Here is an 18922-nt window from a genome sequence, read left to right as displayed (position 1 = left end):
TGGATACATTAATGGATGATGTCTGCAGTCTGCAAAGATCTCTGTGCAGAGATTAATTTACTTTTCGGGTTTTAAATCCTACTCAGGCCAGGAAGCAAAGGCAGAAATGCCCTATTAAAACACGAAGACCAGAAACCTGAGCTGCACCCTAATTATTCTTACCCACTAGGGAAAACTGCCACAGGCCTGCTGGTGCAGACTCTTCGTCTTCTGTTATGTAAAAGACTTTATGATAGAATCGGGTGATGAATGATTTCCCTCAAGATTTAATGTTACCTGATCTAATTAGGCAACATGATGGCCAAATTATAAATACCCAGGTGACAGTGGGTCAGAAGTGAAAACCGAGTGAAACAGACTCCTTTTAGGAGGAAAGTGGGAAAAGACTCTAATCACGGGTGGTTTATTATTTTTTTCTGGTCCATCACTTGTCCAGCTTGAAGTATGGAGAGAAGTTAAAGTATGAAGGGAAGGTGTGAATCAACAGAAACTTAGTTTCCACGCCTTACTGATTTATTTCAGGTCTTAATTCTGAAGGACTGTACCGAGTTTCCGGGTTCAGTGACTTGATTGAAGATGTCAAGATGGCCTTTGATAGAGGTATGTCTTCAGCACAGACGTGGGCCTGGGACAGTCACGCTCTGCAGAAGGTCACAGTTGACTGATGATTATCATAGTCTGCAAAAGATTCCATTGGGCACGGTGGCACACACCTTTGATCCCAGCACTTGAGAAGCAGGAGGACCAGGTGGTTAAGGTCAATGATTGGTACACAGTGAATTTGAGCCCAGCCTGTCTCAAAAAATTAAGCCTAACAAAAACAACGAAATTCAACTTACAGTTTCTTATCTTTGCATCAGCTACCTTAAAAGGGTCAAATATCCTGGTGAGAAAGAAACATGAAGCTGTATCATCAGCATTTGAATATCTAAGATTGGTCCAATTTTATCACAAACGGAGGTGAATTAAATTTACCAAACCACAGAAAAGGCGGGAGAGGGTGCAGTCATCTCGCCTGCCCCAGCCTGAGTGAGGCCACTCAGCCTTCCTGGGGGCTCCAGGCCCCGGGCCCTGTTGACTGACTCACATACAGGAGCCAGAAGGCTGAGGGGAGCTGAAGCTGTGGCCTCCGTCCTGCCCACTGTGGGAAGCCCCTGGTTCGTTTGTTTTGTTTTATGTTGTGCAAAGGGGTGAGGTAAGATCTTGCTGATAACCCTGAATGGCCTCAAACTTGAGATTCCCCTGCCTCTGCTTCCCCATGCTAGGATTTGTGGTTTATGCCACGTGGCCAGATGAATCAGACATTAAAAATTTAACATTTAAGTTTTGATTTGTGCTGGGTGTGGTGGTGCACACCTTTGTTCCCAGCACTCGGGAGGTGGAGGCAAGTGGATCTCTGAGTGCAAGACCAGTCTGGTCTATAGAGTGAGTTCGGGGACAGCCAGGGCTACACTGAAACCCTGTCTTAGGGGGAGGGGGGGGGAGCTAGTTTTGATTGATTTGTTCCATGGCCATCCAGTTTATATTGCCTTTGTGTACTAGGATAAGGTAGCACCAAAGAAAAGCTATTTTCAGCCGGGCGGTGGTGGCGCACGCCTTTAATCCCAGCACTCGGGAGGCTGAGCCAGGAGGATCTCTGTGAGTTCGTGGCCAGCCTGGGCTACCAAGTGAGTTCCAGGAAAGGCGCAAAGCTACACAGAGAAACCCTGTCTCGAAAAAAAAAAAAAAAAAAAAACAACCAAAAAAAAAAAAAAAAGAAAAGAAAAGCTATTTTCTTAAATACAAAGTTGGTGATTTTTTTTCCGAGACAGGGTTGCTCTGTGTAGCCCTAGTTGTCCTGAACTCACTCTGTAGACCAGGCTGGCCTTGAACTCAGAGATCTGCCTGCCTGTGCCTCCCTGAGTTAAAGGTCTGCACCACTGCTACTACCTCCCAGCTAAGTCAGTGATCTTTTTAAATGCCTCTTTGCTTTGCTCGTTCTCTCTCTCTCTCTCTCTCTCTCTCTCTCTCTCTCTCTCTCTCTCTCTCTCTCTCTCTGTGTGTGTGTGTGTGTGTGTGTGTACACTCAGGGACCCATATGCTGGCAAGTGCTCTCCCAGTACAGCCCACCCCAGCCTGAAAATGAGTACACTTCTAGTCTGTCATACACTTCTGCTGGCAGTCCTCTCATGAGCCACAAAAGCAGAAGACAAAAGTAGTGAAGTATTACCAACCTGCAAAGGGGAATGTAGGCCAGCCTGAGTGTTGTATGCAAGCAGAGAAGGTAAAGTAATGATGTGTTGTATACAGAGACACACCAAGGAGCATCCTGAATCCATACCAGAAGGAGTGGTGAGAGGCGTTCCCTTTATCTGAAAGGCAGCAGCTGAGCCTGCCCACTCGCCGGCTGCAGTCATGATATTCAGAACTCCAGAAACACTGGCAAAGAGACTAAGATCACATCAACCCAGAAAGCAACTCAGTGACACATTTTCCTTTCATTAAACAGCGTGACACCTTTTTGTAACACTGCTAACAGGTTTTAAAGTCCCTGATGGCTTCTTTGGTTCCCCATGGCCAGGTCTTTGGGGACTATTCTGAACCTCCTCCAGGACTCGTCCTGCAGTCAATTGTAGGAATTCTATAAAGAGTTTTAACACAGGTGCGGAAGAACCAGTAGTGCAGATCATTTAAATCAGTCCTGCACATAAATGCTGCCCAAATCTCTGAATGTTGAAAGCAGGTATCAAATAAATAACCAAGTTAGTAAAATGCAGTAATCAAGAATGATCAGTTCCAGGAAGCTTAGCTTTCAAATAATGAAATTGCAGGAGAAGGAAGATAGGGCCCAAGAGTGCTGTCATGGACTCTGTAGTCCAAGAGTCAAGGTAAAGGCAAGTTTGGGGAAGAAGTCTTGCCGCGCCTGGGAGATGGGAGACGGTCAGCAGCTGGAGCACTACCTACAGTAACGTCAGCAGATGCTCTTACAGCTTTGCTCCATTCTGTCTTCTGGTGCAACTGCAAACACTATATGGAGGGTACGCTGACAGGCCATGGGGGAGCCTCACCCCAAGATCCCGGGACATGTGGATGGGGACCCGAGAGCTGAAAAGGAAAGAAAGAATCAGAGAACAAAGATGTGGTAGACAGTGCCAGTGAGCTCTCACTCTGCTAATAAAGTGCAGGACCTGGATTTCACATTCCAGGTTGTCTATACTACTTAGAACAGAAACTTCAAAGTTATTTAAAGTGAGACAAATGGAAGACAGTTATTTGCATGTTCTTATGAAAATTCAGGTTTAGAACTGGTCTGTGATGGCACACACCTTTAATCCTAGCACTTGGAAGGTGGAGGCCATTGGATCTCTGAGTTCAAGGACAGCCTGGTCTACATAGCAAATTCCAGGATAGCCAGGGCTACACAGAGACCCTGTCTTGAAAAACAAAACAAAATTCAGGTTTAGAGTTGGGCATAGCAACTCACATCTTTAATTCCAGCACTCAGGAGGCAGAGGCAGGTGGATTCTGTGAGTTCCAGGCCAACCTGGTCTGTGTAGCAGGTTACAGGACAGCTAGGATTATGTAGAGAGACTCTGTCTCAAAAATAAATAAGTTCAGGTTTTTTTGTTTTAAGAGATGGCTTAGTAGCTCAGGCACTTGCCACCGTGCCTGTCCTGGGTTTTAGCAACTTTACACATGCCAGAGTGATCAGGTGGAAGGAACTCAACTGAGAAATTGCTTCCATCAGATTGTCTACAGACAAGTCTGTAGAGCCGTTTCTTGCTTAATTGATATAGGTGGGTCCCACCCTACCTGGGGATGCCATACCTGGGCAGGCGATCCTGGGGTGTATAAGAAAACAAGCTGAGTAAGCCATGTAGAGCAAGCCAGTGAGCATCAGTCTTCCATGCTCTCTGCTTCAGTTCCTGCCTCCAGGTTCCTGCCCTGAGTTCCTTTCTGTCCTAACTCATAGAGATCCACCTGCCTCTGCCTCCTGTGTGCTGGGATTAAAGGCGTGCGCCACCAACACGCAACTTAGAAACTAGTTTTATCGATAGCATTTTCATATATAATTAATCATTGAAATTATACAATTCAGTGTTTTCCATGTACTTACCAAGTTGTATTATTACTGCCATAGTCTAATTTTAGAACTTTCTTATGTCTCCTGAAGTCCCCACACCTGCTGGCACCACTCCCTGGCCCTGGCCCTTGCCAAGGGTGATATACCTCCCTGACATCATCTCTATGAGTTCAAGGCCAGCTTGGTCTACAGAGCGCGTTCCAGACAGCACGGCTACACAGAGAAATCCTGTTTAGGGAGGAAAAAAACAAAACAAAACTTGTTTCTAAAACTAAAAGATGTTGCATACAAATTTTAAATCAGGTTTTAAAAGAATTGTCTTAAAAGCAATGTCTATAGTAAACGCAAGAGTATTAATCGTTTAGGCTCCTAGCTTTTTAAAAGTTCATTTTGCTGATTTAGTCACTCAAAAATTACATTAAGGTATTGCCATATGCCAGGCACTGAGTTCTTTACTCATTTAGTAGTTTCCAGTGTTCTTGGGCTTTGCATCTGTGTAGGACTCACAGTAAGCACACACTGGTTATTGACTTCCTTTTGATCAGTTCCATAAAGGAAAATATTAGAGGGGAAACAGCAGATGACCCTGGTGGTTGGGAAAGGCTTCCCAAGGGAGAAGTGTGCACACTGATGCTAACCTGAAGATGAACACAGAGCACTGTACAGGAAGAGCGGCAAACCCTAATTCAGCCCCGAGAAGAGTGAGAGGAGAGCGGCCTCTCCTGGTGACCTCCACTGAGTGATCTGAATGCTGAAAAGCGCCCAGTCCAAATTCTACCAACGTCTTCACACAGTGCAGCTCTGAGAATGGAGACTTAATTTCTCAAACTCAAAATGGATGAAGTACCTGGGAACAGATTATATACCCCGGGAAAAACGGGGTTATATATCCTGGAAACGGGAATAGTTGAAATCTAGATTCTTCCTAGAAAATGGTAAATAGGTATTGAAACAGGAGCTCAGTGACAGAAAATAGCAAGGAAAAACAAAACAACCCCCCCTCACTGTTGTTTTCCTAAGTCAGGACTTGGATGGTGGTGATACCTGCCTTTGGTCCCTGCCTTTCTGTGGGTTCCCTGTGACCTTCTCCAGGTCCTTAGGTCAAAGCACCTACATGCTTTCTAGTGTTTCCCCAGGGGACACTGCCTTTTGTTTCCAGAAAGCACTCTATCCTGCTTTGTCCTGTCCTGCATGGCCTTACCCTGCATGAAAGAAGTACTCGGAAGCAGACTCGGAATCGACTGTGAGCTCAGAAAGGCTGTAGCACTCTGCAGCTTCAAAGAGTCTGGATTATTTTTGTATGGGCTTTTAGTTTTAGAATTTCAGAAAATCTTAACTGAAAGTACAGAAATTTCCGGTGCAATCCCTCCCACTGACACCGTCTCCCAAATTCCTGTTACTAACTTGATTTTGTTTTTTGAGACAGTTTCACTATGTTAACCCAGGCTGGTCTAGAACTCTTGACCTTCCTGTCCCCACCTCCTGAACACTGGACCCAAGCATGCCCCACCCTGCCTGGTTTAGCATCTTGAATTAGTATTGTGTATTTGTTATTATCGACAGCTCAACTTTGATACATCGTTAACTAAAAGAGTTTACACTGGGGTGTCCTCTGTCTACATTCACAGTATCATACAGAATAGTTTCAGTAACATAAAAGTCCTCAAACTCTACCTGTGTGTCCATTCTTCCTTCAAATACTTGGTAATCACAAACCTTTTCATCTTTTCAAGTAATAATGTATGTCATGAAGGCATCTTAGGTTGACTTCTGTCACTATGCATTGATGGTTTCTTTTGTGTGTCTTTTGTAGCTTACTAACATTTTTCTCATTACTAAAATCTGTTCACCTGTGCACACACATGGGCATGAATACATGCACAAATATCTAGCAAGGAAATTATACTAATTAAGTCTTGAATAGATACAAGTTGAGTTTTTTGTTTATTTTTATTTTATGTGCATTAGTGTTTTGCCTGCATGTATGTCTTGTGAGGATATCAGATCCCCTGGAACTGGAGTTACAGACAGTTGTGAGCTGCCATGTGGGTGCTGGGAATTGAACCCTGGTCCTCTGGAAGAGCAGCCAGTGCTCTTTAACTGCTGAGCCATCTCTCCAGCCCATGATTCAGATTTTATTAAACACAGGACAGCACTGGAGGACTCTCTGAAGACAGTCTCGATTCAGAATCTGGGTGCCCAACACTTCTAAATGGTCTTCCATTCTATGGTACCTCTTCTTACTTCAACACTCAGAATCTTGGCACATTTTCTTGGGGCTTGTGGGGCGTTTTGTTTGCTTAGCTTTTTTGTTTCTCACTGTCTCGTTTACTCATAAGGCTTGGTTAGGCAAGATCCAGATGTTAATTCTGTGAAGCCAGGTGAATAAAACAAGGGACCTTTTATCATCATCATTGTTATTTTACATTGATGTATAAGGGGGTGGTACATGTGTGGAGGTCAGAGGACACCTTGAAGAGTGGGTTCTCACCTCCCACCATGTGGGGCCTGGGGATCGAACTTGGGTTGGCAGGCCTGGCCTGTGTTCGCTTTTGCAAATTGAGTTTCTATAAAACAAAAGGAAAGCAACACTGTATTGTTCCCCTGGGAATTGTCAGGCAACTATGAAATGTAAAATTATTACCACTCTAGTCCCTCCCCGCCCCTCCCTCCCTCTCTCCCTCCCTCTCTCTTTCCCTCCCTCCTTCCCTCCTTCCCTCCCTCCTTCCCCCCCCTCTCTCTCACACACACACACACACACACACATACACACACACACACACACGTACAGCTGAGCAAGGAAAAATAAGTAGCTTAAGAAGAGAAAAATCTGAAAAATTGCTTGCTGTTTACCAAAGTGGGTCACTGGTATAGATCATGTTTCATGCTGCATTTCATCTTATAAACTAGAGTGTTGGTTGCTAGTAATGAAAAGACGTTTTGTTTTTTATTTTCAGAAAAAAATCACTTAACTCACAAAGAAAACCATCATAGCCCGGGGTTAAGCCAGCCACTCCAGTGTACACCTGTCTAGTCCCGACGCGATGCTCTCCACCAGCTTCCATACAGCTAGCCTAAAATACTTACTGATGGAAAACAAACAAAAACAAACCTCAAGTGTTGCCTGTCTTTAGAATCTAATCATGCACAAATCATGTTAAAATGATACTGGCTGTGAATTCAGCGTTGACTGGTTTTTTTTGTTTTTGTTTTTTCTTTTAAAAGATGGTGAAAAGGCGGATATTTCTGTGAACATGTATGAAGATATCAACATTATCACTGGTGCACTTAAACTGTACTTCAGGGATCTGCCAATTCCTCTCATCACGTATGATGCCTACCCCAAGTTCATAGAGTCTGCCAGTAAGTACCAGTGAGTGAGTTCTCACCCGACAAGCTGCCTCTTCCGAGTAACCGCTTCCCCTGCAGCGTGTCCCCTGCAGCCCTCTCCACACCGGCCTGTGTGTCTGCAAGCGTTACACTTCCCTAGCCAGATTATCGGTGTCTTCTACCCTTCCAAGTTTGTACTGTGCTACTTTTCCAAAATAATCTGTACCAGTGCTGCCTGGACATGGACCCACATTTGGTCAGCCGAAGGCCAGAGCTGGACTGCTGCTGCCCAGTTTGATTCAGCAAACGTTCCTTTCAGTTTCGGTACTTAACCCAAATGCTCAGACCTTCAGAGTCCACAGACTGCCTCTAGCCCATCAGTTACTCTTCCAGAAATGTGGAGTTTGTTTAGTTTTGCTTTGTTTTCAGAACTGAGACTGTACTCGGGCCTCACTATTCCTCAGCCAAAGTTCTGGGTTTTGGTTTTTAATTCTAGTTGAGAAGAAAATGGCTCATTTGCAAAAATTTATTTCTGTTTCAAAATTCATACCTGCAATTTATATTTCACCTTTAAAGAATAGAGATCTTAACAGATTTTAGGTGTTGGCATCACTTTTTTAAAGAAAAAATAGTCTATTCCTGTCATTTTGTTTCTGTCTTTAAACCCAGATGGCCTCCCCATCTTTAAATAATAACGTCACTTCCTTAGTAACGTAGTGATTCCTCTGCTTGGCTTCTTCACTGGGACTTTCACAACACAGTGGCAGCCTTTGTTCTGGATTTAGTTTCTCTTCAGAGCTTTTGTTGGCCTTTGATGGTTAGTCTCCTGGAGCTCTGATTCTCCTGCGTCAGTGAGAGATCCGGTACAGCCTGGGAAAGCCTGATGAGAAGTTAGGAAACATCCTGCCTTTTGGCCTCTTTGGGGATCAAACTGCGAAGATGGACTCAGTGCTGATGGTGATTATCCAGGGAGTTGGCAGGCAGTCCTCAGCTGATGGGCGCCAGACCAGAACGCGTGTCCTCTGTGCAGGGTACTCACCAGCCTGCACAGTCCTGCTGCAGTATGACAGGTACAGGGCACTCACCAGCCTGCACAGTCCTGCAGTATGACAGGTACAGGGCACTCACCAGCCTGCACAGTCCTGCTGTAGTATGACAGGTACAGGGCACTCACCAGCCTGCACAGTCCCGCAGTATGACAGGTACAGGGCACTCACCAGCCTGCACAGTCCTGCTGCAGTATGACAGGTACAGGGCACTCACCAGCCTGCACAGTCCCGCAGTATGACAGGTACAGGGCACTCACCAGCCTGCACAGTCCTGCTGCAGTATGACAGGTACAGGGTACTCACCAGCCTGCACAGTCCCGCAGTATGACAGGTACAGGGCACTCACCAGCCTGCACAGCCCTGCAGTATGACAGGTACAGGGTACTCACCAGCCTGCACAGTCTCTGCTGCAGTATGACAGGTACAGGGTACTCACCAGCCTGCACAGTCCCGCAGTATGACAGGTACAGGGCACTCACCAGCCTGCACAGTCCTGCAGTATGACAGGTACAGGGCACTCACCAGCCTGCACAGCCCTGCGGTATGACAGTAGCTAGACAGGTGCCTGTTCCTGCTGCTGTGCTGCTGGGAGGGCATGAAACCTGCTTTGTCTAGAAGAGCCAAGACAGGACGGAGCAGTGACTCACAGCCGGCTTCTCACCCCACACCCTACCTGCTAACACCCAAGCCGCTTGTCGGATTCTGCGGCCTTGGGCCTCACTGAGGCTCTCATGACCTCACCTTTCCCCACCCCACCCTTACTGGCAGGAAAATCTTTCCCTTTGCTTTTCTTCCAAACCATTTGCCATTACTGTGGGATTTGTTTGGGAAGCCTTCCCGTCTGAAATCAGCAAACCCTCTTTAAGTCCCTCAAATAGACACATGCCTCCTGTATTATCTAAACTAGTAAGTGACGGGTGTGACACCAGAGCCCCCGGCGCCCTCCCTGTGCCTCGTAAGTGTGTGGTTCCTGTCGGATGCTGATGGCGGTGGAGCAGTGTCCTTTCCCACTACAATCTACAGCTTCTTGCTGTAGGTGTGTGGACACAGGCATCCCTCAGAAAAGCAGAGGGAAGACCAAAGGCCTTGCCGATTAGAGTGCACCTGAGGGGCCTGCCATGAGCCAGGCCGGAAATTGGCCAAGGTCCCGTTGCTAGAGTGGTCCTGCACCCCAGCCTGCTTGTCCTTCTCTCTGGGGCCCTTGCTCTCCACTCTGCACCCTGCCTAGCTTCTGCAGGAATCAGGAGAAGACATGCGATGGAGGGGAGACCCCCTTCAAGTGATGGGCAGGATTAGGCGATACTCCCTACTGTGGTTAACTCTTGGCTTTTTAAAAACATCTCTCAGTTTCTACCCCCTAGAAATTTCTGGCATTGTTTACCGTGCTTTCACAACAGAAATCATAGTTTATGTTAAAGCTTTATTTCTGCAAAGGCTGGTGAAGCTGTGCTGTGAACAGCTTTCCTCAGAGTCCCAGCGTGACAGCTGAGGTGAGAGGCCGAGGGCAGGAGAAGGGATGCTAGTGTAGAGGGGTCAGATCACCCTGCCTCTGCCGGCTGCACAGCCTCTAAAATTGGAAATGGTCCCTGAGCTCTGAGTCTGCCACCCTTCCTCTTCACTCTCTTCCCAGTGGAGATTCTGTTGCTCTAGAACAGAGGCCCAGAGGTGAGCCTTGCTGCAGGGTCTTGTCAGAAAGCCAGCACCTATGAGCACTCTCTGACCATGCTGGAAACCACGTGGGGGCTGTCCCCAGCCCAGGAGTCTGAGCACTTCCTTCCAGAAGATCTTAGAAAGCCACATCACTCCCTAAGTGTGCAGCCTTGGATGAACCAGGCAGGGAGAACTTTCTGGGTCTCCTCTGCTCTGCAGTTTGGTAAATCCTATAGCTTAGGGAAGTTTTATTCTCACACTGAACTTCTCCATAGAGAATTAACAATACACACTCCAGACGCTCCTTAATTAGATCTTGATCAGGCCCCGAGGGCTTGCTTCCTAGCTCTCAGTGTCCACACTTTCCAAGACCCTCTTCCTGGTCCTTCTCCTTCATTACATTCCCACCCCTGGGCCTCACTCCCATCATGGGCAGGCGGTAGCCATGACTTGGTCTCTTCACTGCACTGGCACCTTCAGGACATGATTGATGCCTCCGGTGTTATTTTCCTCAAGGCCTGGATTAGTCCTTCATTTAAGTAGTAGGTGTTAAATATTTGTTAGCTATTAAGCTTAGAATTTGACCTGGAAATGCACAGGCTTAAGTCATTAAATAAATATTCTATGGGATTGTATAGCTAGACTTTTCCCTTTAACTCATTGCTTAGTTTGGAGGTTGTGTTGGTTGGTTGGTTGGTTGGTTTTCCCGATTTTGGTTTGGAGTTTTTTGTTTGTTCGTTTTGTTTTTCTTTGTTTTTGTTTTTGTTTGGTTGTTTGGTTAGTTTTGTTTTGTTTTGTTTGAGTCATGGTTTCTCTGTGTAGCCCTGGCTGTCCTAGAATTCATTCTGGCTAGCCTTGAACTCAAATTCATCTTTCTCTGCTTCCTGAGTGCTGGGATTAAAGGCCACTGCCGGTTTAAATCTTGTCTTGAAACTCCCAGTAACTTTCACATTCACTGCTTTTCTGTAGACAGCCAGTGCACTGATGGTAGACCGATGTGACAGTCACAAAGCCTGCCTGTGTACAGAGAAACCTGCCTGTCTCGATGCCCTCCTGCCCTCCACATGCCAGACTTCCTACATTTGATGACAGCTAATCTGATAATGCCCATTTGTCTCTGAACACCTTCCTTTTTCCTGTTTTCCTCTTAGATTATGCTGTAACAGTCTTGTGGCTAAAAGTTTTGTTTTCTAGAAAGTTGACAATGGGCAATCTTGTGTGCATGGGAGGGAAGGAGGGCTGATGTCTAGGAAAGACTCTTTGGTCAGTGTGATGTCAGGTATTCAGTGCATTTTGTCATGTTCCCAGCTGGAACCAGTTGGAATGGGGGAGGGGAGAGCTCTTCATAACAGCAGGGTCATCTAGGCCAGCGCATTCATTTGTACATCTGACAATCTCGAGAGAGCTGTCCCCAGACCTTCTCTACCACTCCAGCGTCTGCACCCAAACCTTGACCTTTCTTTGGTCTCCCTTTTCTTAGACATCCCCATCAGGAAATCTTATGGACTCGACCTTCAAGATATACTCAGAATAAAACAGTTTCTCAGCATTCACACTGCTCTCACCTGCCAAACTACTGTCATGACCTGGATTTTTGTGTTAGGTCCCGAAATGGTCTTTCTGCTGTGTTCTCGCCCTTCTGTAGTCTGTGCTGTGCATGGCGGCTAGAGGAAAGGGAACCAGAGGAAATAACATAAGTGCCACGTGAGGGCTCGGTGGGTAACAGGCACTTGCTACCCAGGCTGATTGCCTGAGTTTGACCTCCAGTACCCATGTGATAGAAAGAACTGACCTCCACACATGCACCACGCATACTCACACACACAAATAGATAAATGCACAAAGAAATAGCATGCTTAAATGAGCATCAGATACAGCCCATCTTCACTCGTAACCTTCCTGTTTCTCTCCATAAATCTTCCAAATTGCCCACAGCTGACATGAGAAAAAGGTGTTTTCCGTCCTGACTTCACCCCTCCATTCTCGTCAGCCGTCCCTGCTCCATTGCCCCTCAGTCTCACCGGCATGCCCCTCAGGACGTTACACAGCTCAGCCGGGACGTCTCCCTCCTCATCTCCTCCCTTCCTTCCTCTGTGGCTTTACTCAAGACCTTTCCCTCACACTGAGGTTTTTCCTGACCTTTAAAATCCAAGCGCCCAGCAGTGCATCCTCGGGGCTGTCTCACAGCGCCTGCCTCGCTCTTGTGCCCTGTAGACTGCGATACCGGCCTCAGTATCCACTGTCAGCCCCCTCGGCAGAGCTGAGCTGCCCTGTGCTAGCACACCAGTGCTCTCCACAGCTTCCCACTGTCTCCAGCTTCTCTTGGTCAAGATTAATTGTAGAAGTTAAAAAGAAAAGTCTGTTTTTGATTTCTGAAATCATGTCATTTCAAATTAATTTAGCCCTGTGCTTAGAGCTAACTTCCATGGTAAACAGAATTTCTTTCTCTTATTCTAGAAATTCAATTACTGAATTTCAGCATCTGAGAAAATAGCTGTGTTATGAACAGATTGTCTTTAAAGTCCCCACGGTTTGGAGGTCATGCATTATCTATCATGGCAAAGGCAAAGAACACATTCTTTGTTATAAAGAAACGAAATGGGAATTGAGGAAGCTTTGGACCAAAGCTGCAAAGCAGTCAAAGGTTCTTTTGGACTAAAAAGCGCCTATCACTAGTCACCTTCTGAGAATCATTGGGCCCGCTCTGCCACACTTTAGCTCAGCCTTTGTTCTGCACTGGCCCTTACCAGACCAGTATACATAGTCTACGTTGTCATTGAGCTGGGCTGCGGATACGGGAGAGAGACCAGAGTTTCAGCTTTCTGTCTTAAACATTGGCTGCTGAGCAGATGGAGCCTTCCCAGCGGTTCAAGGCTGCCATCTTGATTAGGACTCAACAGTGTGAGGTCCCGTTGTGGTTGGCCTGAGACCCAGCATTTAAGACACTCCTTGTAGCCAGAGTGAGAACATGCTGTGGTGGTTTTCTAAGAGTGCAGAATTGCAGTAGCTTTTTCAGCTGTTTGTGTTGCAGGTATGATTGATAGGTGGAGCAGAGTTCTTACAGTAACGGACTGGCATGTGAGTCCCCAGTGCAGATCTCAGATGGCCAGATGGAGGGCTTCCCTTCATGCTCCTCCTTTGGAAGAGCCCCTGATCCCAGGATCCCACCATGGCACAGCACACTTAGAACTGCCTGCTGTGTGTTCTTCAGAGTTAGAGTCCTCATGCTTTAAAGGGAGACTTCATTTTGTTATATAACACATAGTATAATAAATACAGCAAGCAAATGTTAGATGATACATTTCTTGGCTTAGAAAGATAAAGGGCTTGGATATTGCTCAGTGGTAGAGTACTTGCCTACTATTTATGAGGCATGGGTTCTGCCCGTAATACTGCAAAGAAAAACAATGTCACTTAAAAAAGAAAAAAATATTATCAGTAAGATTTTGCCAGGAGTCACAAGAAGTAGTGGGCTGGCTGGCTTGTATACTACAGGGGGTTTCTAAAATATTCTGAGCAATACGTGTATCTTTAATGTTCTCAGATGAACTCATTAGAGTGTATAAGCCTTTATTTGTTTGTCTACATGTGCCTGGATTTGTTACAGTTACATTCTGGATATCTAGTGTGTCCATTTTCCTCAGATGCCAAAAGTGGCGGGGGGTGGGGGTGGGGGAGCTCATTAAACCCTGTTCCCACACTGGACTTAAGATGGCTGTTTTGGCTGAGCGGTGGTGGCGCACACCTTTAATCCCAGCACTTGGGAGGCAGAGCCAGGTGGATCTCTGTGAGTTCGAGGCCAGCCTGATCTCCAAAGCAAGTTCCAGGAAAGGCGCAAAGCTACACAGAGAAACCCTGTCTTGAGGAAAAAAAAAAAAAGATGGCTGTTTTGTTTGAGTAAGGTTCTGTGAGAAATTATTTTTGCTTGCTTTACAAAAGCATCATGGAAGAGTAGTGCATAAGCATTCACCTCAGTTTTCTGCTAGAGCATCTCTCCTTGCTATTGTAGAAATGATGGACCCTGATGAGCAGTTGGAGACCCTTCACGAAGCTCTGAGACTGCTGCCGCCTGCCCACTGCGAAACCCTCCGGTACCTCATGGCACATCTCAAGAGGCAAGTTGCAGCTTGTAGCTTAGTGCTGTATTACAACCAAATCTCAAGAATAAGATTAAGCAAAAGGTGAAACAAAGGACATGTTCTCTTGAGTGAATGCGTAGGTGCATAGCAGCCTTGTCTTGTGAGAAATTGCGTTAGTTGGGAAAGGGTGCTAAAAATATTGTACACTGCAGTACCACATGCCAGCCTCATCCTGACATCCATGTCTTGCAGTTCTAGGACCTGCTTGTGAGTATCCTAGTGTTCTGAGACACCAGTGAACATTTTGTAGAAGGGAAAGGGCTACTGCTGTCAGTTTGTGAGGCAACTCACTGTGCTTGGCTTATTGCTCCAAGTAAGCACTTCAAGCTTGGTCTAGGATGTTAGGCTATTTAACTGCTGCTGGTGCCAACACTGGAAAGGCACAAACAGCGATGGAGTAGGGAGGAATACTTTCGGTTAGAGTTTAAGCTGTTTTATAATTGATTGTCATCAATCTCTAGCAGTTGAAATAAAAAAACTTCTTAGTCATATGATGTCAATGGATTTAGGGCCTCAAACTCTAAAATCAATTAGAAACAAAAATCCTATGTGCCCCAAAGCTTGCATCGTCCAAAAGCACATGCATATTTCAGTCACTTGGGATACCTGCTCCTTTCTTCTTTCTTTTTATCTTTCTTCCTCCTCCTCCTTGTCTTTGGTTTTTGAGACAGTGTCTTCCTATGTAACCCTGGCTGACCTGTAACTTACTCTATAGACCAGGTTCATCTCACAGAGATCTGCCTGCCTTGCCTCTGGTACTAAGATTAAAGGTGTGAGCCACCACACCCAGCCTTTCCCACTTTAAAGGCACCATGAGTTAGAACTTTCTTTGAGTATGCTCACAACTAACGCCATTTGTAAATTGAAGTTTGCTTCTTATCTGTCTTTAGTGACGTGTTCTGTAATACATACTCACTCTGTAACATGCTGTGCTGACATCAGCGGTGGATAGCAGCAGGAGATGCTGTCCTAACTGTGAGCTGCTCTTCATGCCCTCCCAGCTGCTCGCCTAGACACTCAGGTTTCCCTTGCAGAAAGGAAGGCCCGGGGAGAGCCGGAAAGCCAAAGGAAAGGGAGGGCCGACCTCTTCCTCCAACGCTTCCCCCATTTTTGGAAATATGTCTTAGAAGGAGAAGCCACAAATATCTGAATGCACACAGTCCAGATGTGAGCCCCAGCCATCACCGGGGCTTTGAATTCTTTACCAGCATGACCTCCTTCAAATGAGGTTCCGTTCCTTGAAGTTTACAAGAAGCACAGAAAATAACTGGGAGAGCAAGCCAGTGGACACAGACCTTGCTGTGGCTCTGGTTTTCATTTGGATGCTCAGACTTGATGAAGACTCTGTTCCACTTGTGTTTTTCAGAGTGACCCTTCATGAGAAGGAGAATCTGATGAGTGCAGAGAACCTTGGGATTGTGTTTGGTCCAACCCTCATGCGATCCCCAGAACTAGACCCAATGGCCGCCCTGAACGACATCCGCTATCAGAGACTCGTGGTGGAGCTGCTTATCAAAAATGAAGACATTTTATTCTAGAGTTTTAACTTGAGGAAGGAAGACATGTTTTACAGATGAAGGAATGGTTTCTAGTAATTTAATTAGCCTCACTAGCTGAATTGTTCCTTGGTTAGAGGTTTGGCCAAATACCCAGATTAAAATGAAGGAACTTCCTGTCTTTCTGTAGCACCACACAGCTGTCCTTGTAAAACAGTGAACACACGCTTCCGGTTCTGGTCATCCTGGGTGTTCATCATGTTAAGAGACACTCAAGCTACTGCATGATTACCCCTGTTTGGTGAGGAAACCCCACATCAAGGAATCACAGACTTGTACCTGCACCGCCTCTCTGTCCTGGGTTGTCTGTGGTTGTCACCCAGCATGCTTCCCAGAGTAACTGTCATGACTTCGCTTTTGGGGTCCATGCCATCGGTTTCTGATGCTTGCACACTCGCACACATACGCATAAGCAGTACCCTGGCTGTTACCTCACCATCACTGTACCATACGCCAACTCCACACACTTCTTTCCAGCTTCTCTTTCTTCTCCTCGACCATAGTGCTTTCTCCTCAGCAAAGGCGAGATGTGTTTCCAGCTCTGTTGCTTCAGTAAGCTATCCTATCAATCAATAAAGATGCACCACACAGTATTCTGTTAAATTATTGGTTTTCAGCTGTAAATTTATATTTTTACCTAGCATGCAGTTATTAATTTATTAAATTTGGCTTTTAGGAATCAAACTATTCATAGCTCTTTTTTCTTGCCATGGGGAGAATAGTTAGAAAATTGTATCTGGCATTTATTTCACAGCAGTTGCTGCCCTTCCCTGCCTGTGGTCACTGAGGTGTTGTGGTAATCTCCTAAAATAACTCAAACTGCCTGAAGTCAACATTCACTTCTTGGATTTATTTTTTTCTCCTATTACTCTGGCAGAAATCTGTGGTGTTTTCTCCACTTTGGGGGCATTTTTCCCCCTGGATTCCTGAGGTGAAGAGAGCTCACTGAAAGGACGACTTCTGAGCACCTACCTAGTTTTTCTGGAACAGCTGGGGTCATGTGCTAAAGCTTTACCGCCCCACTGACGTGAATCACAAGGCAGCTTGTCAGGCAGAGGAGTTCTGCACTTTATGCCAGGAGCCCGAGATCTGTGTCTGGGACTGTCAGCAGTCAGCCATGTGGCTTTGAGCAGACAACCATCTCATTCTGTCTCTTGGACTGTTAGATGAGCACACACCTAGGACTGAAGTTCCATCCTGCTTTAAACAAAACAAAACTCATGTGGAGGTTCACACCTCTAATCCCAGCACTCGGGAGGAAGAAGTGGGAGGATCGAGTTCAGGGCCAGCCTCAGGCACATGAGACTTGTCTCATGCAAACAGTGGAACAGCTGAGCACAGCAGTGTACTACGGTCCTAGCTACTGGGGGAGGGCCCTGGAGCCAAAGGAGGAGCAGCATTTGAGTCCAAGGGTTCAAGACCAGCCCAGGCAATATGGAGAAACTGGCTCAAAATAAAAGGTAAAAATGAAATGCATTTCTGAGCTATCAAGTCTGCCTCAAAACAATGGGAACTGATGGAAATGCAAGACTTTCCCGACTCCATACTCTGCCCTAGGCGTAGTGGGTGCGTTGTTAGTTTACTTTTTCACGACTGTTTACATTGAGGGAAAGTGTGGCTCCTCAGGAATATTCCATCACAGCTGTCCTTTTAACCAGTGTCCTATGAAAACTGGAACCACACTGAGTAGTGTGGAACAGAACATGCAGATTGGTTAAGTACAGAGACTGACTGATGGAATGTAAATCATCTTCAAAGTGGAAACAAACCACAGGGCGGAGGTCAGAGTGCTCCTCACCTAGCAGTGCAGAGAATTTGAACAACTACGATGAAAAATAATGGTAAGTTACGGCCATGAAGTCCATCCATATTTACGCACACATCTCGCAGATCAGGGCCTTTTATTTGGAGAAACAAAAAACAAAAAACAGGAAGTTACACTGTCAAGGCATCTAAAATTGCTGACCGGCTTCCTGAATTTTAAGACAGGATCTCTGTACCCAGTCTGGCCATGGGACCTACTATGTAGCAAGCAAGACTCAAACTTCCAGTAATCCTCCTGCCTCAATCTTCAAAGTGCTGGGATTATAGGTATAAGTCATGTGCCAGGCCTCACAATACCTTTTTATTACCCTAAATTATCAGAGCCAATTTTTCCTGATTGCCCAAGTTTTGTAATTGACTGAATTGTTGTGGTCCAAGGCTCCGAATCAACCCAAGCACTCACAAGAGGTTACTGCAAAGCAAGATTTAATGCAGGGCAGCACAAAAGGAGTAAGGGGAGGGGCTGGTCAACCGTGGCTGAGAACAGACGTGTGAGCTCAACTGCGACCCCTATACCAGTTGAAGCAAGTTTTTAAGCACAAAAAACACAAACTTTTGTTGGCAAGTTACAGTTACAGTTTTCACCAATCAAGATTTAGAGACGAGGGGCTTCCCTGAATGTTCCCTCCTTGTCAATTGACGTATAATGCAAGCCTTCAGTCCAACCAATCAGATTCATTGGTTCTTTCTATTGTTAGGAACAGTCATTATGTTCCTAGAGAACTAAAGATGCATAACGACCATTTCTATGGTTTAGGGATGAGGTGGGTCAGCTACTGGAAGGTTCCCAGCTCCCCTAGTGACTTGGGAACCTGAACTTTGTTTTACCCTACAGGTAAAATGGAATCTGAAGTCAAAATGGCAGTACTTAGGACAAGGTGCTTTTTGCCTGTTCCCAACATTATAATTTAAATAAGGCACTCTACATTGCATGTGGTTGCCATGGCTTAATGTATGGATGGTCCTCCTCAGTCCCTTGTAATTCGTTTGGAATTTTCCAAATTCTTACACTTGCAGTTGGATCCTACAATGTCACTTGACATGATTCTCTGGTCCTTGTTTTCCCGGGAAACTGGAAACTGGGTGAGGCTTTGACCTACCTCCTAATTTAGAGACGGGGACTCAGTGTTTCCCAGCCTCTCCTTCAGCTTGTGACTTGAACAACCTTCCTGCCTCAGCCTCCTAAGTAGCTGGGACTGTAGACATGCAGCATGTGGGCTGCCATAGGAAACCTGTGAAACCTTCACCTAAAAACTTGCATTGAACTGGTGTGGGTGCTGTCAATCCCTGGTTTGTTGTTTATTTTATGTA

The 18922-nt window shown here is 45.9% G+C and overlaps 1 protein-coding gene across 10 annotated transcripts in view; it reads left to right on the top strand.

Moving 5' to 3' along the window:
- Positions 1 to 16471, top strand: part of Chn1 (chimerin 1) — a 159359-nt gene extending 142888 nt beyond the window's left edge. For all 10 annotated transcript variants that reach the window (XM_076569690.1, XM_076569689.1, XM_076569691.1 and 7 more), the window contains 4 exons: positions 523 to 600; positions 7289 to 7426; positions 14102 to 14207; positions 15598 to 16471. In XM_076569690.1, the coding sequence (XP_076425805.1) occupies positions 523 to 600; positions 7289 to 7426; positions 14102 to 14207; positions 15598 to 15769 (494 nt within the window). In that variant the 3' untranslated portion in view covers positions 15770 to 16471. The remainder of the gene's footprint in view (positions 1 to 522; positions 601 to 7288; positions 7427 to 14101; positions 14208 to 15597) is intronic.
- Positions 16472 to 18922: the final 2451 nt, after the last annotated feature.

The sequence above is a fragment of the Peromyscus maniculatus genome, chromosome 4 (assembly GCF_049852395.1).
Source record: "Peromyscus maniculatus bairdii isolate BWxNUB_F1_BW_parent chromosome 4, HU_Pman_BW_mat_3.1, whole genome shotgun sequence".
NCBI classification, from domain to species: Eukaryota; Metazoa; Chordata; class Mammalia; order Rodentia; family Cricetidae; genus Peromyscus; species Peromyscus maniculatus.
This window is presented reverse-complemented; position numbering and strand designations above follow the sequence as displayed.